The sequence below is a fragment of the Rhinoraja longicauda genome, chromosome 4 (genome assembly GCF_053455715.1).
Source record: "Rhinoraja longicauda isolate Sanriku21f chromosome 4, sRhiLon1.1, whole genome shotgun sequence".
Taxonomy (NCBI): Eukaryota; Metazoa; Chordata; class Chondrichthyes; order Rajiformes; family Arhynchobatidae; genus Rhinoraja; species Rhinoraja longicauda.
The window spans coordinates 73,699,601-73,721,954 of record NC_135956.1 but is presented as its reverse complement, the minus strand read 5'-3'; the positions used below and the strand labels follow the sequence as shown (position 1 = coordinate 73,721,954).

Below are 22,354 nucleotides of genomic sequence, written 5' to 3'. Positions count from 1 at the left end.
CATGTCAGTGGGCAGAATGGTCTCTTTCTCGGTCTTAACAATTCTATGATTCTGCAGTAAAGTGTTCTGGAAAGGTAATTCAGTGAGCCTTTCACTTATGTATAGGAGCTGCATTCACCCTCGCTAAAGGAAATGTCCTCCAATGTGAGGAAGGGTCCTGACTTGAACCATTATCTATCCATGTCCTTCAGAGATGCAGCCTGACCCGCCGAGTTACTCCATCACTTTGTGTTTTATTCAAGATTCCAGCACCTGCAGTTTCCTGTGTCACTTTTGAATTCCTTATGTGTCTTTCACAACATCAGAGGTATTTATTCACAAAATGCTGGAGTAACTCAGCAGGTCAGGCAGCATCTCAGGAGATGCTGCCTGACCTGCTGAGTTACTCCAGCATTTTGTGAATAAATACCTTCGATTTGTACCAGCATCTGCAGTTATTTTCTTATAGTGCACATTTCACAACATCAGGATTTCCAAAGTGTTTTACATCTAGGAGACCAGAGATATGTCTGCTGTTCTTCCTCAGGGTGGAAAGGGTTCAGTTTAATACCTCTGGAAAGAACCTCCGACATTGCAGATCCCTTTCGAGATACAGCTCGGAAACAGTACCCTTCCGCCCACCGAGTCTGTGTCGACCAGCGATCACCCCGTACACGAGCACTATCCTACACACACAAGGGACAATTTACACTTTACAGAAGCCAATTAACCTACAAACCTGCACGTCTTTGGGATGTGGGAGGAAACCGGAGCACCCGGGGAAAACCCACGCGGTCACAGGGGGAACGGAGAAACTCTGTAGACAGACAGCGCCCATAGTCAGGATGGAACCCAGGTTTCTGGTGCTGTAAGGTCGCGTCACCGCGTCACCGTGCCACCCCTAGTTACTATTACAATGGAGTGTTTGTATTGAAGGAAGACTGTAGACTATGCTTGAACGTTCTAAACTGATCTTTTGCATTTGTACAGTTGTTTACAGAAATAATATTCTCCTCGTATAGGAATCTTGAAGCCAAAACTAAAAGCTGCCAAAATTTGTAGAATTGGCAAATCAGACAGCAAAATATCACCCCTGCTGGGGGTTTGAGCTAAAAAATAGAAAGTTCTGGGAACTCAGCAGCAACCCGATACTGTGGTTGTGAACCATGTGAAGATCTGTGCTTGACTGGAATTTAAATTAGATTTAAACCATGTATAAAAACAGCTTGTGGGATGAACTTCAATAAACTGCAGCTGACTTAAGTCATAGGCTCATTGTCTACTCTGCCATTCAATCGCGGCTGATCTACCTTTCCCTCTCAACTCCATTCTCCTGCCTTCTCACCGTAACCCTTGTCACCCTTACTAATCAAGAATCTGTCGATCTCCACCTTAATAAAGGTATCACAAAATGCTGGAGTAACTCAGCAGGTCAGGCAGCATCTTGGAGAGAAGGAATGGGTGATGTTTCGGGTCGACACCCTTCTTCATCTGCATCTGACAATAGACAATAGTTGCAGGAGGAGGCCATTCGGCCCTTCGAGCCAGCACTGCCATTCAATGTGATCATGGCTGATCATTCTCAATCAGTACCCCATTCCTGCCTTCTCCCCATACCCCCTGACTCGAGGGCCTGAGCTACAGGGAGAGCGGAAATATCTGCATCTGCTTAAGCAGTTATTTTCGTACATATCCACCTTAATAAATGCACGTGGTGCACATAGTTACAGGAAAAATAACACTAATAAATGCTGTAACTTTGCAAAAGTCATTATTTGTTTTGGGGACAGAGACGTTCAAACAATATCAATGTTTTTTAATCTGCTGAAAATGAGGTAGACATAGTCATGGAGACACTTAGCATGGAAACTGATCCTTCAGCCCAACTTGTCCAGCCGCACCAAGATACCCCATCTACGTTAGTCCCATTTGTCCACGTTTGGTCCATATCCCTCTAAACCTTTCCTATCCACATACCTGTCCAAATGTATTTTAAATGTTTTTATTTACCAGCCTCAATTAGTTCCTCTGGCAGCTCGTTCCATATAACAATGTGTGAAAACATTGCCCCTCAGGTTTCTTTTAAATCTTTCCCCTCTCACCTTAAACTTGGTTCATGATTCCTCTACTCTGGGTAAAAGACTCTATTTATTCTCCTCATGATTTTATACACCCCTATAAGATCGCCCCTCATCCTCCTGCGCTCCAAGGAATAAACTCCTAGCTTATCCAATCTCTCCCTGTAGCTCAGGCCCTCAAGTCATGGCACCATCCTCATAAATCTTCTCTGCACTCTTTTCAGCTTAATGACGTCCTTCCTGCAGCAGATTGTGTGTGTGAGAGAGAAAGATTGTGTGTGTGCATGCGTGTGTGTGAAAGAGACAGGCAGTAATCATCATGTGAGATTGCTGTCAGATCTATATGATTGCTGGCATGAAGCAGGGTCACCACTGATCTACTTTGGGATGTCTGTGCACTGATTTACTCCCTAATGTCTGCCGTGCTCTATGAGGTGATGGGCAGGAAATGGGAAGTCGTTCCCCCCCCCCCCCCCCCCGGGGAACGCAGCTGGTTTTGACTTTAAAATAAAATGGTTACAAATTTCTAAACGTTTTTCTTTTAATTTCCTGGTCTTCCAAGTGGACCTTATTCACATGTTGTTAAGTTGGCAAGGATGCAGAGAAGATTTACGTGGATGTTGCCATGACTCAAGGATCTGAGCAAAAGGGAGAGATTGTGCTGTAGATCATGGCTGATCTACACTGGCCTCAACTCTACAGTGCCAGATGCCCATGACCTTAATTTCCCAACTTTCAAATATATATATATATACTTTAAATATGACTAGATTGCAATCTTTGAGTTCGAGTTTAGTTTATTGTCATGTGTAACGAGGTACAGTGAAAAGCTTTTGTTGCGTGCTAACCAGTCAGCGGAAAAACAATACATGATTACAATCGAGCCACCCACAGTGTACGGATACATGATTAAGGGAATAACATGAATAACATTTAGTGCAAGATAAAGTCCGATCAAAGATAGTTTGAGGGTCCCCAATGAGGTAGATAGTAGCTCAGGACTGCTCTCTAGTTGTTGGTAGGATAGTTCAGTTGCCAATTGCTTTAGATTCTGTTGACTAAAGGCAGCGTGGAAATGTTTGATTGAGCATAATGTCTTTGTAGGGCCAGTGTTGGCCTTATTTGGGATTCAATACTGCTTATGACTTGAATTTGCCAGTTGGCAATGTCACTAGATTAACTCTTCTTTCTTCTGGTAGCATGGGAGAGGAGAAACTAAATATCCATTAACTCAGTATTATTTTTTCACTAAATGGGCAGCTCCATTGGAGAAGTCATCTTGACTCAGGAAATGGCGATGGTTCAGTAAACATGGTCAACTAATGTTACTTTAAAGTGAAGTGATGTGGAAAATAGGACCTGATGATGCAACCATAACATCACAAGGGCACAGTGACTGGGGCATCACGGTGGCGCAGTGGTAGAGTTGCTGCCTTACAGCGTCAGAGACCTGGGTTTGATCCTGACTAGGGGTGTTGTCTGTAGGGAGTTTGTACGTTCTCCCCGTCACCAAGTGGGTTTTCCCCGGGTGCTCCGGTTTCCTCCTACACTCCAAAGACGTTCAGGTTTGTAGGTTAATTGGCTTCAGTGAAGAGTGTAAATTGTCCCCAGTGTGTAAGGTAGTGTACGGGGTAATCGCTGGTCGGCACGGACTCGGTGGGCAGAAGGGCCCGTTTCCACGCTGTATCTCTAAACATAACTACTTGAGTTTCAGCCTAATTCCCCAATACTCTTTGAATTTGCTTTCATCACCCTTTCAGTGAAGGTCGATTTCCCTCCTACATTGAACAGGGCATATTACAGTGAATTTTAAAGATTTTTTTTAGATTTAGAGATACAGCGCGGAAACAGGCCCTTCGGCCCACCGGGTCCGCGCCTCCCAGCGATCCCCGCACATTAACACTACCCTACACACATTAGAGACAATTTTTACATTTACCCAGCCAATTAACCTACATACCTGTACGTCTTTGGAGTGTGGGAGGAAACCGAAGATCTCGGAGAAAACCCACGCAGGTCACGTGGAGAACGTACAATCTCCGTACAGACGGCGCACGTAGTCAGGATCGAACCTGAGTCTCCGACGCTGCATTCGCTGTAAGGCAGCAACTCTACCGCAGCGCCACCGTGCCGCCTTGTATAATTGTATGAATATTATCAAGAGTCAAGAGTGTTTTATTGTCATATGTGATGAAATGGAGCAATGAAATTCTTACTTGCAGCAGCAGCACAACGGGAAATTATTGACCAGTTAGTCTGACATCAGTGGTGGGGAAGATGCTGGAGTCAATTATAAAAGACGAAATTGCGGAGCATTTGGATAGCAGTAACGGGATCATTCCGAGTCAGCATGGATTTATGAAGGGGAAATCATGCTTGACTAATCTTCTGGAATTTTTTGATGATGTAACTAGGAAAATTGACAGGGGAGAGCCGGTGGATGTGGTGTACCTCGACTTTCAGAAAGCCTTCGACAAGGTCCCACATAGGAGATTAGTGGGCAAAATTAGAGCACATGGCATTGGGGTAGGGTACTGACATGGATAGAAAATTGGTTGGCAGACAGAAAGCAAAGAGTGGGGATAAATGGGTCCCTTTCAGAATGGCAGGCAGTAACTAGTGGGGTACCGCAAGGCTCGGTGCTGGGACCGCAGCTATTTACAATATACATTAATGACTTGGATGAAGGGATTAAAAGTACCATTAGCAAATTTGCAGATGATATAATGCTGGGTGGTAGTGTGAGCTGTGAGGAAGATGCTATGAGGTTGCAGGGTGACTTGGACAGGTTGTGTGAGTGGGTGGATGCATGGCAGATGCAGTTTAATGTGGATAAGTGTGAGGTTATCCACTTTGGTGGTAAGAATAAGAAGGCAGATTATTATCTGAATGGTGTCAAGTTAGGAAAAGGGGACGTACAACGAGATCTGGGAGTCCTAGTGCATCAGTCACTGAAAGGAAGCATGCAGGTACAGCAGGCAGTGAAGAAAGCCAATGGAATGTTGGCCTTCATGACAAGAGGCGTTGAGTATAGGAGCAAAGAGGTCCTTCTGCAGTTGTATAGGGCCCTAGTGGGACCGCACCTGGAGTACTGTGTGCAGTTTTGGTCTCCAAATTTGAGGAAGGATATTCTTGCTATTGAGGGCGTGCAGCGTAGGTTTACTAGGGTAATTCCTGGAATGGCGGGACTATCATATGTTGAAAGACTAGAGCGACTAGGCTTGTATACACTGGAATTTAGAAGGATGTGAGGGGATCTTATCGAAACATATAAGATTATTTTAGGGGTTGGACACGTTAGAGGCAGGAAACATGTTCCCAATGTTGGGGGAGTCCAGAACCAGGGGCCACAGTTTAAGAATAATGGGTAGGCCATTTAGAACGGAGATGAGGAAAAACCTTTTCAGTGAGAGAGTTGTAAATCTGTGGAATTCACTGTCTCAGAAGGCAGTGGAGGCCAATTCTCTGAATGCATTCAAGAGAGAGCTAGATAGAGCTCTTAAGGATAGCGGAGTCAGAGGGTATGGGGAGAAGGCAGGAACGGGGTACTGATTGAGAATGATCAGCCATGATCTCATTGAAAGGTGGTGCTGGCTCGAAGGGCCGAATGGCCTACTCCTGCACCTATTGTCTATTGTCTATTGTAAACACTGTATTCAATAGATAAAGTTCAATAAATTAAAAAAAACAATGTAATGCAAAAACAAAACAAAGCCCAGTGTCCCTAGTGCAACCCAGGCAGTTTGTCGTTTGGAGTTTAGTTGGAGTTTGTAGTGTTTAATAGCCTGGTGGTTTGTTAGGAAGAAGCTACTCCTGAACCTGTGCATTACAATTTTCAAATTCCTTTACCTTCTTCCTGATGGCAGGAGTGAAATGAGAGCGTTGTCAGGGTGGTGTGGGTTCTTGATGATGCTGTCTGCCTTTTTGAGACAGTGTCTCTTATAGATCCCTTTGATGGTGGGGAGGTCAGTACCCATGATGTTCACCACTTTTTGTAAACATCTTCTATCCTGGGCATTCGAGTTGCTGAACCAGGCCGCAGCAATAATGATGCAATATAACTTCCAAACAGAAAAATGACTATTGTTTTGATTCTTATTTTTCTAACAGCTTGTTCACTTCCAACTCCTTTGATACTGTTGGCAACGATGCCTTCCTTGGTCTCTCTCAGCTTGAATATCTGTAAGTAGAGAACAATTCTGGACGCACTTCACACAGTGTAGTAAATGAGTGCTGATACTAAAATGCTGATCTTTCTCCCAGGTTTGTGGAAAACAATAAAATCCAGTCCATCTCCAGGTATGCTTTTCGAGGACTTAAATCCCTCATACACCTGTAAGTACATCCTTTTTCATTCAGCGTAATCAACGTATTAAATGTGTACTGTTAATAATTGAGAAGTTTAGTTTAATTGAGAGATGCAGCATGGAAACAGGCCCTTCAGGCCACAGTGTCCAAGCCGACCATTGATCACTTGTTCACGCTAGTTCTATACTATCCCACTTATTGTATTATACTATCCCTAACTTATTGTATTATTATTGGGCAGTGAATATTAAAAATATAATCTACTGGTTGGACAGTTCTGCCCAACAGGTAGATTGGATAAGAATGGAGAAAGAGGATTGTTCCCCTTACAATATAGGAGCGATCCTTCTTTCCCCAATAAAACTGAACAATATAATATATAAGAAGAATCCAATTATTCATAGTATAATACGAATTTGGAAACAAATAAAACTAACTTTAAAATTAAGAAAATTATCGTTTCTTTCTCCAATAGCTAATAATCCTTCATTCAAACCATCTATTATTGATACAACGTTTATCCATTGGGAAAGAATAGGAATCAAAACGATGGGAGATATGTATGAAATGGGAATTTTTTTACCATTCCAACAATTACAACTAAAATATAATTTGAAAAGTAATCAATATTTCAAATACCTTCAAATTCAAGATTATTTGAAAAAATATATACAAGGATATCAAACCTCAACCCCAGACTTATTGGAGGAAGGAATGAATAGAAAGGCAGAATCAAGCAATTTAATATCTTACTTATATAATATAATTCTAAATATAGAAACACCAACGACAGAGGCAATTAGAAGGGACTGGGAACAAGAGTTATTGATAAAAATTCCGAACGATAGATGGGATAAAAATTTATTATATGTAAATAAATGTTCAATGAATGTAAGACACAACCTAGTTCAATTTAAAATTTTACATAGATTATATTATTCGAAAACTAGACTGAATAAAATATTTTCAAATGTTTCCCCCATCTGCGACAAATGTCTAACTCAAAAAGCCACTATAGCACATTCCTTTGTCTATTGTACAAAACTGTATAAATTTTGGAATGAAATTTTTGGAATTTTTACAAAACTATTTAACACAAAATTGAACCCCAGTACAGAATTGATTATCTTTGGATCAATGGAAGAGGGAAGTAAACTAACTATATTCCAAGAAGCTTTTCTTAATTACGGTCTAATAACAGCAAAAAAACTAATACTCAAATTTTGGAAAAACGCACCTACGCCAACATTCAAAATGTGGATTTCAAGCATGTCTGAAACGTTACATTTTGAAGAAATGAGATTCCTCCTATTAGGCAAAGTAGACCAATTCTTAAAGATTTGGTCTCCTTTTATCAATTTTTTGCAAGCATATGGTGCAACATAACATAACCTTAGAAATTAAACGGTTTAGAACCGGGTGACGGATGGGCAAAAATACGAGATAGGTAGATCTCCCCTAATCTTTCTTTTCTTTACTGTCTTCTTTTCTTTCAATCTTTTAACTTTTCATCTCTATCCTTTATTTCTTTTGCTTTCTGTTTCTACTCGCTTGACTATCTATTCCGACACTCTTTATTTCTTATTTCTTTCTTCTCTCACTGTTCTTTTATTATTAAATCAAAAGTATGAAGTTGTACAAGAATGGAAATATGTATTTATGTATTAGGTACTCAAGTACCACACTATTGTACTTACTTCTAACAAAAATAAATATTTTAAAAAAAAATAATAAAAAAAAAAAAATTGAGAAGTTTAGTTTAATTGAGAGATGCAGCATGGAAACAGGCCCTTCAGGCCACAGTGTCCAAGCCGACCATTGATCACTTGTTCACGCTAGTTCTATACTATCCCACTTTCTCATACGCGCCCTACACATCAAGGGCAATTTACCAAAGGCCGATTAACCTACGAACGCCAAAGGGTGGCGAATCTGTAGAATTCATTGTCACTGACGGCGGTGGAGGCCAAGCCATTGGGTATTTTTAAGACGGAGATTGATAGGTTCTTGATTAGAAAGGGTGTCAGAGGTTACGGGGAGAAGGCAGGAGAATGGGATTGAGAGGAAAAGATAGATCAGCCATGATTGAATGGTGGAGTAGACTTGATGGGCTGAAAGGCTTAATTCTGCTCCTGTCTAATGGTCTTATGGGCTAAACAACAAAGTTTGCCAACTTTTGTCAAAGGTTCTTGTTAAAGAAAATCACAATTCAAACAGTTCTGTAGGAATAGAAACCCTGCATAACCCAGGAACTACTGTAGTTGAATTTTAGCAGTCAATGAGCTGGATAGAGCTCTTAAGGATAGCGGAGTCAGGGGGTATGGGGAGAAGGCAGGAACGGGGTACTGATTGAGAATGATCAGCCATGATCACATTGAATGGCGGTGCTGGCTCAAAGGGCCGAATGGCCTCCTCCTGCACCTATTGTCTATTGTCTATTGTCAGTCAAAGTACAACATGGAAATAACCTATTATGTTACATGCTTTCTCAGCACAGTTAGAAATAATTACATAAACTGCATAAACACAGTCCATATGTCCAGAATGATTTATTCCAGCATTTAGAAGGATAAGGGGGAACCTCATTGAAACTTACCGAATAGTGAAAGGCCTGGATAGAGTGAATGTGGAGAGGATGTTTCCACTAGTGGGAGAATCTAGGACCTGAGACCATAGGCTCAGAATAAAAGGACGTACCTTTGGAAAGGAGCAGAGGAGGGGAATTTCTTTAGTCAGAGGGTGGTGAATCTGTGGAATTAATTGCCACAGACAGTGGTGGAGGCCAAGTTTATGGATATTTTTAAGGCGGAGATTGATAGATTCTTGATTAGTCGGGTGTCCAGGTTTATGGGGAAAAGGCAGGAGAATGGGGTTGTGAGGGAAATATAGATCAACCATGATTGAATGGCGTATTAAACTTGATGGGCCGAATGACAGAATTCTGCTCCTATAACATGAATTAATCAGATGCCTGTCTTCCCTTCAAGTGCATCTGTGGATTATTAAAACAGTTCGGCTGGAAATTCCTCAGGGGACAGATTAGTGGAACATCTGGACAGACAGTGTCGACGTTGAAAATCATCAGTTTGTTGCTATTTCTCCCAAAGCTCCACTAGTTTTCAGTCTAACATAGTGTGAGATTGAACACAGAACAGTACAGCACAAGAACAGGCCCTTCAGCCCATCATGTTTGTGCCGACCATATAGCCATTCTGCAGATGGTCCATGCCCTGTTAAACGTTGCTTTTGTATCTGCTTCCACCACCTGTTCTGGCAACTCGTTCCAGGCACATACCACTCTCTGTTTAAACATTTGCCCTGCACATCCCCTTTAAACTTTCCCCCCTCCATCTTAAAGCTATGTCCTCTAGTCTAGGTTCATGTTTATTATTGTTACACATACTGACGTACAGTGAAAAGCTTTGTTTTGCATGCTATCCAAACAGATCAGACATACCATGCATAGATACAAGCAGTTCTATCTCAAACAGAATAGACAGAGCAATGGGGAAGATACAGTGCAGAATACAGTTCTCAGCATTGTTGTGCATTAGTTTCATACATAAAGTTCAATGTCCTCAATGGGGTAGAGGTGAATCGAACAGTACTCTAGGTTATGAATGCACTGTTCAGAAGCCTGATGATGGAGAGTTAAAAGCCATTCCTAAGGTTGGCAGTGTGCACTTTCAAGTTTCTGTACCTTTTGCCAAATGGGAGCTGGGGGAAGAAGGATTATCCTTGATATTTCCACACTGGGAAAACGACTGACTGTCTACCCTACCTATGACTTTCAAGATTTTATATGCTTCTATCAGGTCGTACCTCAGCCTCTAATATTCGAACGAAAAGCATCCAAATGTGAGACAGAGACTGGAAGGTGATAGGTAGAACCCGATGAATGAGCCCATCAAATCTCAGTCAATAATCCTTTTGATATTAACATTCCTAAAATTGGTGGAAAAGTCTCAAAGTGGATGTGAGTTCATTTGCAGGGTAAAACCGTAATAGTTTACTGGTCCCAATCAAAGACTTGCGTGTCTCACAGAGAACGTCAAATATTGTGTGACAGGGGTTGGGAGGGGAGTGGTAGATTTAGTTTTGGGCAGAATGTGACGTTTTAAAATGTTGACTTATGTCTTCCAGGCAAAGTGTTTATGATTTATATGAACGGGTTCCTTGCCAAATGGTCCACTTGGCCATTTTCCTCTCTTTTGCCCTTGCTTGCTTTTAGCTTTTAAAAATATTTAATTGGTCCCTCGAGGACATTTTCTGACTGACATATTGTTATTCGAAGAATGAATTTCTTAAAGGTGCCATAATTTTAAAGGAGTTTGATTTTGGACTGGCATCTCCTCAACCATATATTTTCATGCAGCAAAACTTCTTCAGTGGAATATCTGGTTTCCACATTAATGAGATACATGGTGTGATGTCTTGAGAGGTCGGGACCTTTTCTCTTGAAGGTTGGGAGGTGTGGGTGCCGGAAATGAAGACAGAAAAGTTCTTGTTTTCAAACTTAAATTCCACATATTTAGTCTTTTCCAAAAACAGGTAAACTTAATTGTTTGCAGACAGGTACACAAAACCAAAACAGGTAGTTAAATCAAAACCGTAGCTTGCTGCCTTCTTACAAGATATAACTCAAACACTGCTTCTCTGCCCCAGTCGTTGTCTCTCTCTTTAAATATACTGCTTCCCTTCCCTTTTAACTCTCTCACTGAGGCAATCAGCTCATCTGGTTCAGCTGGGCAGCAATCAGTGTCAGCAGCAATCAGCAGCAATCAGTGTCAGCAGCAATCAGTGTCAGCAGCAATCAGTGTCAGCAGGGCAGGCAGCCCTGCTGACTATGGGTTTTGTAGTCTTTTGCTGGCAGCCATGATGGTTTGTAGTCCTTGTTGCATCCACCGGGAGGAAATGTATCTCCCCTCTATGACTCTACCTCTCATGATATCACAATGGGAATCAATTTTAAATTTATTCTTGTTTCTTTTTCTCATTAGACCTAAACAAAGCACCCCTCTTGCCATTTGGTTTTGTGGTCTAGATCTTGATGCTGCATTTAAAAAAAAAATCATTTATAGTTAGATGGTAACTTTAGACTTTTAGACTTTAAACTTTAGAGATACAGTGTGGAAACAGCCCTTCGGCTCACTGAGACTGTGCCAACCAGCGATCACCCTGTACACTTGCACACACTAGGGACAATTTATAATGAACAGAAGCCAATTAACCTACAAACCTGTACATCTTTGGAATGTGGAAGGAAACTGGGGCACCCGTAAAACCCCCACGCGGTCACAGGGAGAACGTGCAAACTCCGTACAGACAGCGTCTTGTAGTCAAGATTGAACCTGGGTCTCTGGCACTGTAAGGCAGCAACTTTACCTCTGCACCACCGTGCCACCCCACTTCTCTAATGATTTAGAATAAAAGTTGGAAATAGCCCTGATAGTGACGTTTTTTAATAGATTTTTATAGGAGCAAAGGTGGTATGGATGAGGTGATTGCTCACAGTCTTTACAGGGTAGAGGATTCAAAATGTAGAGTATCTATGCTTACGGTGAGTGGAGAGAGATTTTAGAGAAAGCTCAGGAGCAACTTTTTAATGAAGAGGATAGTATAAATCTGGAATGAGCTGACAGGGGAAGCAGTAGAAATGGATACAATAACTTTTTTTGGAAGACATTTTGTACAGATTTATCGATAATAAGGGTTTAAATGCCTAAGTACAGGCAGATGGGAATTGCCAATTTGGTCGGCATGGACAAGGTGTGCCGAAGTTTCTGTTCCTATGCTGTACAGCTCTATGGCTCTATCAGTGCATTGCATGGCCAGATGCGAATGATTCTTTGTCCACTTGCTGTTATTTTCAAATAAAAAATAAATGTCAACTTCTAATATTGGACTTCAAAAAAACTATTCATTCTGTGAATTATTGTCACTGTCCTGAAGATTTCAGGCCATTTCACTAAATACAGCGATCGGTTTTCATCTAAATGACAGCGTGGACATATTCAATCCTGCCATCAGAGTAGAAGTGTTTTTCTGTTCATTATTTTCAAAAATCTCATCACGATAATCTGTTATTTAACAAACATCATTAAAGGGGATTTGGATGCGCGGAGGAGGGAGAGGGGCACAGAAGGATGGTTTTGGTAAGAAGAGATGTAGGTTCAGAGGAGGCTTATTGGCTATAAATACAAGGATTCAATGATACATTATTGTCACATGTACCTAGGTGCAGAGAAATGCTTAGTTTTGCATACAACCTGGTAAAATCATACAGACCTCACCTAGGCAGCACACAAGAGTCTGGACAACACATGTATGGACAAGCATGGACAAAGTCTACCAACATTTCTATGTTCTGCCTGTTGCCACACCTGGCACCAGACTGACCCCCTCGGTCAGATCCCCCTTCATTCTCAGTGCCCCCCCTGCTGGGTCCCCCCCCCCTTTGTTCTCGTCGGCATTATAGACAATAGACAATAGACAATAGGTGCAGGAGTAGGCCATTCAGCCCTTCGAGCCAGCACCGCCATTCAATGCGATCATGGCTGATCACTATCAATCAGTACCCCGTTCCTGCCTTCTCCCCATACCCCCTCACTCCGCTATCCTTAAGAGCTCTATCCAGCTCTCTCTTGAAAGCATCCAACGAACAGGCCTCCACTGCCTTCTGAGGCAGAGAATTCCACACCTTCACCACCCTCTGACTGAAAAAGTTCTTCCTCATCTCCGTTCTAAATGGCCTACCCCTTATTCTCAAACTGTGGCCCCTTGTTCTGGACTCCCCCAACATTGGGAACATGTTATCTGCCTCTAATGTGTCCAATCCCCTAATTATCTTATATGTTTCAATAAGATCCCCCCTCATCCTTCTAAATTCCAGTGTATACAAGCCCAATCGCTCCAGCCTTTCAACATACGACAGTCCCGCCATTCCGGGAAATAATCTAGTGAACCTACGCTGCACGCCCTCCATAGCAAGAATATCCTTCCTCAAATTTGGAGACCAAAACTGCACACAGTACTCCAGGTGCGGTCTCACCAGGGCCCGGTACAACTGTAGAAGGACCTCTTTGCTCCTATACTCAACTCCTCTTGTTACGAAGGCCAACATTCCATTGGCTTTCTTCACTGCCTGCTGAACCTGCATGCTTCCTTTCATTGACTGATGCACTAGGACACCCAGATCTCGTTGAACTCCCCCTCCTCCTAACTTGACACCATTCAGATAATAATCTGCCTTTCTATTCTTACTTCCAAAGTGAATAACCTCACACTTATCTACATTAAACTGCATCTGCCATGTATCCGCCCACTCACACAACCTGTCCAGGTCACCCTGCAGCCTTATTGCATCTTCCTCACAATTCACACTACCCCCCAACTTAGTATCATCTGCAAATTTGCTAATGGTACTTTTAATCCCTTCGTCTAAGTCATTAATGTATATCGTAAATAGCTGGGGTCCCAGCACCGAACCTTGCGGTACCCCACTGGTCACTGCCTGCCATTCCGAAAGGGACCCATTTATCCCCACTCTTTGCTTTCTGTCTGTTAACCAATTTTCTATCCATGTCAGTACCCTACCCCCAATACCATGTGCCCTAATTTTGCCCACTAATCTCCTATGTGGGACCTTGTCGAAGGCTTTCTGAAAGTCGAGGTACACCACATCCACTGACTCTCCCCTGTCAATTTTCCTAGTTACATCCTCAAAAAATTCCAGTAGATTTGTCAAGCATGATTTCCCCTTCGTAAATCCATGCTGACTCGGAACGATCCCGTTACTGCTATCCAAATGCTCAGCAATTTCGTCTTTTATAATTGACTCCAGCATTTTCCCCACCACTGATGTCAGACTAACTGGTCTATAATTACCCGTTTTCTCTCTCCCTCCTTTCTTAAAAAGTGGGATAACATTTGCTATTCTCCAATCCACAGGAACTGATCCTGAATCTATAGAACATTGAAAAATGATCTCCAATGCTTCCACTATTTCTAGAGCCACCTCCTTAAGTACTCTGGGATGCAGACCATCAGGCCCTGGGGATTTATCAGCCTTCAGTCCCATCAGTCTACCCAAAACCATTTCCTGCCTAATGTGGATTTCCTTCAGTTCCTCCATCACCCTAGGTTCTCCAGCCCCTAGAACATTTGGGAGATTGTGTGTATCTTCCTCAGTGAAGACAGATCCAAAGTAACGGTTTAACTCGTCTGCCATTTCTTTGTTCCCCATAATAAATTCCCCTGCTTCTGTCTTCAAGGGACCCACATTTGCCTTGACTATTTTTTTCCTCTTCACGTACCTAAAAAAACTTTTGCTATCCTCCTTTATATTATTGGCTAGTTTACCCTCGTACCTCATCTTTTCTCCTCGTATTGCCTTTTTAGTTAACTTTTGTTGCTCTTTAAAAGAGTCCCAATCCTCTGTCTTCCCACTCTTCTTTGCTATGTTATACTTCCTCTCCTTAATTTTTATGCTGTCCCTGACTTCCCTTGTCAGCCACAGGTGTCTCTTACTCCCCTTAGACTCTTTCCACCTCTTTGGAATAAATTGATCCTGCAACCTCTGCATTATTCCCAGGAATACCTGCCATTGCTGTTCTACCGTCTTCCCTGCTAGGGCCTCCTTCCAATCAATTTTGGCCAGCTCCCGCCTCATGCCTCTGTAATCCCCTTTGCTATACTGTAATACCGACACTTCCGATTTTCCCTTCTGCCTTTCCATTTGCAGAGTAAAACTTATCATGTTGTGATCACTGCCTCCCAATGGCTCTTTTACCTCTAGTCCCCTTATCAGATCAGGATCATTACACAACACTAAATCCAGAATTGCCTTCTCCCTGGTAGGCTCCAGTACAAGCTGTTCTAAGAATCCATCTCGAAGGCACTCTACAAACTCTCTTTCCTGGGGTCCATTTCCAACCTGATTTTCCCAGTCTACCTGCATGTTGAAATCTCCCATAACCACCGTAGCATTACATTTTTGACACGCCAATTTTATCTCCTGATTTAACTTGCACCCTAAGTCGAGGCTACTGTTTGGGGGCCTATAGATAACTCCCATTAGGGTCTTTTTACCCTTACAATTTCTCATTTCTATCCATACTGATTCAACATCTCCTGATTCTATGTCACCCCTTGCAAGGGAATGAATATCATTCCTTACCATCAGAGCAACCCCACCCCCTCTGCCCACCTGTCTGTCTTTTCTATACGTTGTGTACCCCTGAATATTCAGTTCCCAGCCCTGGTCCTCTTGTAGCCATGTCTCAGTGATCCCTACAACATCATACTTGCCCATGACTAACTGAGCCTCAAGCTCATCCACTTTATTTTTTATACTACGCGCATTTAAGCACAACACTTTAACTTCTGTATTTACCTCCCCTCTCACATCGTTCACAATTGGCCCTGCCCTTAATTTCTTTTCCGCTCTAGAACTTCTGTTCCCATTCTTCCGAGAGTCTTTTGCAATATCTCCTGTATTCCCTTTTACCTCATCTTCATATTCACAATTTGTTAACCCCTCCCCCCCACTACTTAGTTTAAAGCCACAGGTGTCACACTAGCAAACCTGCCTGCCAGAATGTTTGTCCCCCTGCTGTTAAGATGCAACCCGTCCCTTTTGTACAAGTCACCCCTAGCCCAGAAGAGATCCCAGTGAAACATTAGACCAAGTGGCCAGTTTTAGAGCTGTATGTTCAATCTAATAACATCATTAACCATGGTGATAATGTGGTCCAGGCCAGCAGTCCCAACATTTGTTTCTCTTTAGAAGTCACAGTGTTGGAGTAGCTGAGGCAGACTTGGCTGCATTACAACTCTCTGCAATTTCTTGTGGTTTTGGGCAGTACTTTATGTTCTTGTCTTGATTAATAGTTCCAGTTATAGGAATCCATGATCCTTGGAGGATACTAGAGAGAAAGGGTACGATGAATTGTATTCCCTCCCTCATGGGTAATTTTTGGAACATAATCTGTTGGTATAAAATGACCATGATTTTTCACAATAGGATATCCTGAGCTTAATGTAAGGACCCTTCCTTTTATTGAAGAATTGTAACTGAAGTGCAACACATTTCCAATCCCACTTAATTTTATTTCCTCAAATTTTAACATTATGGCCAGTGGAATTAATTAATTGGACCTTTTTATGTCACAGCGGCATGAAACGAGAGTTGGGAGGAAATGAATGAATAGCTTTAAACTGGCTCATGAGTTGAGTTGCTGCCTCCAAGGGTTGCAATAAACCCATCAGTAATTGAGGATTAATCTCCCATTCACAAAGAAACCAGAAGAAAAATCGTAGGTGCATTAAAATTTGTTAAAATATTTTTATTGATTAAATATAAAATGACTGTAAGGGCAGTTACAACGTCTTGGAATGCACCCAACCATGAGTTTAAAACACATTTAATTAAAACTCTGACATAGGACCTCATCGCGAAACACTGCTTATCCATGTTCTCCCGAGATGCTGCCTGACCCACTGTGTTAGACAATAGACAATAGACAATAGACAATAGACAATAGGTGCAGGAGGAGGCCATTCGGCCCTTCGAGCCAGCACCGCCATTCAATGTGATCATGGCTGATCATTCTCAATCAGTACCCCATTCCTGCCTTCTCCCCATACCCCCTACTTCAGCACTTTGTGTTCTACGCAAGATTCCAGCATCTGCAGTTCCTTGTGTTTCCATCAAAACTTACTGCTTCAAATTTAATCAGAGAAATAGGGGTGTTTTTGTCAATTTCTGCTATCTAGCATTTTTACTTCTATTCAATGATACCTTATTATATTTTCATTTTCATTTTCATATTTTCATATACACAGCGTGGAAACAGGCCTTTTCGGCCCACCAAGTCCGCGCCGCCCAGCGATCCCCGCACATTAACACTATTAACACTATCCTACACACACTAGGGACAATTTTTACATTTACACAGTCAATTAACCTACATACCTGTACGTCTTTGGAGTGTGGGAGGAAACCGAAGATCTCGGAGAAAACCCACGCAGGTCACGGGGAGAATGTACAAACTCCTTACAGTACAGCACCCGTAGTCAGGATCGAACCTGAGTCTCCGGCGCTGCATTCGCTGTAAAGCAGCAACTCTACCGCTGCGCTACCGTGCCGCCCTTTTATTATTGGCTAATGTGCTTCCTCGTAATAGATGGATAAGGTGATGCATACTTTTAAGTATTGACATTACTTTTTTTCTTCTTGAAGTTGTGCTAGTGTTTGTGTAGTTTTCATCGTAATCGAAGTTGAAAATAACCAGTAAAAAGTGCAGAGAAACAAGGAACTGCAAATGCTGGTTTGCAAAAGAAGATAAAGTGCTGGAGTAACTCAGCAGATCAGGCGGCATCTCTGGAGAACATGGATAGGTGACGTTTCAAGTCGAGATGGTTCTTTGGATGAAATTGGTTGCACCTGAAGATCCAGTTCATTTTCGATGCAGGTCATATTATCGGACGTTAAATTATTAAGTTTGCAAGCAGATGGTCAGGTTTAGAATCGGGACTGAGTCTGGTGTTCTGTGAGCCCGCCTGATCTTTAACAGGAATGAAGGGGGCTGATAAAATAAATTATGCAGTAACCACAATCAGGAGTTAAGGTTATCTTACAGTGTTAATTTTGGATAAAGTCAAATAAATTGTGACAGACTGTCTCAGAGGCAATAAATTGCCATGATCTCATACAGTTTCCGCAACACTTTTGCCCTCTTACTGACACTGCACGTAATAGCTGGTATTACGATACGTAAAGGATATGCTCAACAATTATGTAGTAACCCAATCGAGTGCTTAAAATGGCATTGTAAGCAACAAAGGTTATGTGAGCGTGGTCTATAGTTTTCCATGGTCGGAGATTGAATTCTCTCACTGAGGCTTCTGCTATTTACGATTGGCCATTCTTGATGTTGGCCGAGGCCCGAGTGCAAGGCTCTGTCAAGGATGAGAAGACTTGGACAGGAAGCAAGGTGAATCAAGAACTTGTAATTGGATGATGCCAGCATTTTAATTGAACTGTCAGAGAAACAGAAGACGTGGAAGTACAGACAGTTGAAAGACTGGAGCGACTAGGCTTGTATACACTGGAATTTAGAAGGATGAGAGGAGATCTTATCGAAACGTGTAAGATTATTAAAGGGTTGGACATGTTAGAGGCAGGAAACATGTTCCCAATGATGGGGGAGTCCAGAACAAGGGGCCACAGTTTAAGAATAAGGGGTAGGCCATTTAGAACTGAGATGAGGAAAAACTTTTTCAGTCAGAGAGTTGTGAATCTATGGAATTCTCTGCCTCAGAAGGCAGTGGAGGCCAATTCTCTGAATGCATTCAAGAGAGAGCTAGATAGAGCTCTTAAGGATAGCGGAGTCAGGGGGTATGGGGAGAAGGCAGGAACGGGGTACAGATTGAGAATGATCAGCCATGATCACATTGAATGGTGGTACTGGCTTGACGGGCCGAATGGCCTCCTCCTGCACCTATTGTCTACTGTCTATTATAAAATACTGACATGCAGCATGCCCATGAAGATCAAGTTGTCATTCAGGGCCGGTCCTATATGCCTGCATTGGCCCATATCCCTCTAAAACCTTCCTATCCATATATTTATCCAACATCTTTTGAAAATCATCCACTTCTATAACTCTCTCTGACAACTCGTTCCAGATATGGACTACTTTTGTGAAAAATTGCCCCTGAGGTCCCTCTTAAACTTCTCCCCTCTCACCTTAAGCCTATGCCCTCTAGTTAGAATTCTCTAACCTGGGAAAAATAATAATAATAATAATAATAATAATAATATTCATTTATTGTCATTGCAACGAGTACAACGAAATTAAAAAATAGCCAATCCTGACGGTGCGTACAAACATATATGCAATAAATGCAAAAACAAATAAATACATAAATACAATTATATTAAGTACAAGATTTTTTAACGGTGTTGCCTAGTGCAAAGGTAGTGTTCAGTTCTCGTATGGCCCTGGGGTAAAAACTGTTCTTAAGTCTGTTTGTTCGGGATTTGATCGACCTGAAACGTCGACCAGAGGGCAGATGAACAAACAGACGGTGGCCGGGGTGGGATGGATCTTTTATTATTTTGCCTGCTCTACTGAGGCAGCGTAGGCTGAACAGGTGCTCCAGGGAGGGCAGTGAGCAGCCGATGATCTTCTGGGCCGTCGTGATGACCCTCTGAAGGGCCTTCCTGTCCTTTTCTGAGCAGCTGGCATACCATGTGGTTATACAGTATGCCAGCACACTCTCGATGGAGCAGCGATAGAAGGACAACATGAGCTTCTCCTGCAGGTTGGTTTTCCTGAGGATCCTCAGGAAGTGGAGTCTCTGCTGTGCCTTCTTTACTGTGGTGATGGTGTTGGTAGACCAGGTAAGATCCTCTGCGATGTGCGTACCCAGGAACCTGAAGGCGGGTACCCTTTCCACACAGACCCCATTGATGTAGAGTGGGTCGTATTCTACACTGGTTTTTCTAAAGTCAATTATAAGTTCCTTTGTTTTGGAGGAGTTCAGGACCAGATTGTTCACTGAACACCATGCTGCCAGCCTTTGGATTTCCCTATAGGCTGTCTCATCTCCTCCTGAGATGAGCCCAACCACAGTCGTGTCATCCGCGAACTTGATGATGGTGTTGGTGGGATGGGTGGGGGCGCAGTCGTGAGTGTAGAGGGAGTAAAGGATGGGGCTCAACACACAGCCCTGTGGTGAGCCGGTGCTCAGTGTAATGGTGGAGGAGAGGTGAGGGCCTATTTTGACGGTCTGGGGGCGGTTGGTCAGGAAGTCCTTGATCCATTGGCAGATGGTTTGGGAAAATCCAAGGTCGGAAAGTTTGGTGACCAGTCTGCTCGGGATGACCGTGTTAAAAGCAGAGCTGAAGTCGAGGAAGAGCATCCTCACATAGCTCCCCTGGTGTTCAAGGTGGATCAGTGCAGTGTGAAGAGCAGTGTCGATGGCATCCCCTGTAGACCTATTTGCTCTGTAGGCAAACTGGTGTGGGTCGAAGGTGGGTGGGAGGCTGGCTTTGATGTGCTGCAGGACCAGTCTCTCGAAGCACTTTGTGATGACCGGTGTGAGTGCTACCGGACGGTAGTCGTTAAGGCCGCTGATGACAGACTTTTTCGGCAGTGGGATGATTGTGGCGGACTTCAGGCAGGGAGGGATGGTGGATTTTAAAAGGGACAGGTTGAAGATTTTTGTGAAGACCTCAGATAATTGGTCTGCACATTCCCTCAGCACTCTGCCCGTCACACCATCGGGGCCTGCAGCTTTCCTGGGATTCACTGCTCTGAGCACGCGCTTAACATCATACTCCTGCACAGTGAAGATGTTGCTGTCAGGTGCTGGAGAGGGTGTTATGTCTGCCACTGTAGCTTTCACCTCGAAACGAGCAAAGAAACAGTTAAGTTCCTCTGCCAGCGAGGCGTCGCCGTCGGCAGTCGTGCGGTTGCTGGTCTTGTAGTTGGTGATGTGCTGGATGCCTTGCCATACCCGCCGTGGGTCATTGTTGGTAAAGTGGTCCTCAATCTTTACCTGTGCCCCTCATGATTTGGTACACTTCAATAAGGTCATCCCTCAGCCTCCTATGCTACAAAGAAAAAAATCCCATCTTATCCAGCCTCTCCCAACAGCTCAAGTCTGCATGTCCCAGTAACATCCTGGTGAAAAAGGAGAGATAATAGATGATAGAAAAGAAATAGGATTACTCTGAAGGCCGGATATGCCATGAGATATTAGGAGAAATAACTTCAAACCAATGATCAAAGTAGTAGGAAGAAGAGTCTCGACCCAAAACGTCACTCATTCCTTCTCTCCTGAGATGCTGCCTGTCCCGCTGAGTTACTCCAGCATTTTGTGATACCTTCGAATTGTACCAGCATCTGCAGTTATTTTCCTACACAAAGTAGTAGGAAGGAACTGCAGATGCTAGGTTTAAACCGAAGATAGACACAAAATGCTGGAGCAACTCAGCGGGACAGGCAGCATCTCAGGAGAGAAGGAACGGGTGATGTTTCGGGTCGAGAAGAAAGGTCTGAAGAAGGGTCTCAACCTGTAACGTCACCCATTCCTTCTCTCCAGAGATGCTGCCTGTCCCACTGAGTTACTTCAGCATTTTGTGTCTATCAATGATCAAAGTAGTTTAGACTTTAGTGATACAGCACGGGAACAGGCCCTTCGGTCTACTGAGTCCACGTCGACCTTGTACACTAACACTATCCAAGTTGTTGGTGCTCTGTTGCTGTGCTACTTCAATGCAGCTTAGGGTGAACTAAAATCTCTCCGCAAACTATATAGGAGGTTGCTAGGATAGTGGAAGGCCATTTTCAGGCAGTGCATCAGTATTGTTGATCTTTAACAAAACTAGCCTCCATGCAAACCAATGTACAATTTATCAGACAATACATCGTGTTATAGTCACATCTAATATTGAAAGCAATTAACATTAACGGAACTTTACCATTTTATTTTGACAGGAGCTTGGCAAATAACAACCTTCAAACACTTCCAAAGGATGTATTCAAAGGGCTGGATGCTCTGACCAATGTGTAAGAACGATCTGTGATTATGATTTTATCAGCAATAATGCAACATTTAAGACACTTTAAGCAGCTGAACTGAAACAGAAAGTGCTCGAAAGAAGCAGCAATTCCAGCAGCTTCTCCCTCGAAACTGAAAGGAGTTTTCTCAGTGGAGCTTCCCAGTACTGCGAAAGACCATCACGCTGGAACTTTTGTCTCCATAGATGCTGCCTAACTTGTCAAACATTTCACATACTTTCTATATTTTATTTCGAATTTCCAGCATCTGACGCATTTTACTTTTATTTGATGTAATTTATTTTAGTTTAGTTTAGTTTAGAGATACAGCACGGGAAACAGGCCCTTCGGCCCACCGAGTCTGTTCTGATCAGGGATCACCCTGTACACTAGCACTGTCCTACACACACTCGGGCC

The 22,354-nt window shown here is 42.8% G+C and overlaps 1 protein-coding gene across 1 annotated transcript in view; it reads left to right on the top strand.

Annotated features, from left to right (window-relative positions):
- LOC144592871 (leucine-rich glioma-inactivated protein 1-like) overlaps positions 1-22,354 on the top strand; it is a 34,394-nt gene that overhangs the window by 4,416 nt on the left and 7,624 nt on the right. Inside the window, exons 3-5 of the mRNA XM_078398056.1 lie at positions 6,168-6,239; positions 6,321-6,392; positions 21,875-21,946. Coding sequence (XP_078254182.1) covers positions 6,168-6,239; positions 6,321-6,392; positions 21,875-21,946 — 216 coding nt within the window. The remainder of the gene's footprint in view (positions 1-6,167; positions 6,240-6,320; positions 6,393-21,874; positions 21,947-22,354) is intronic.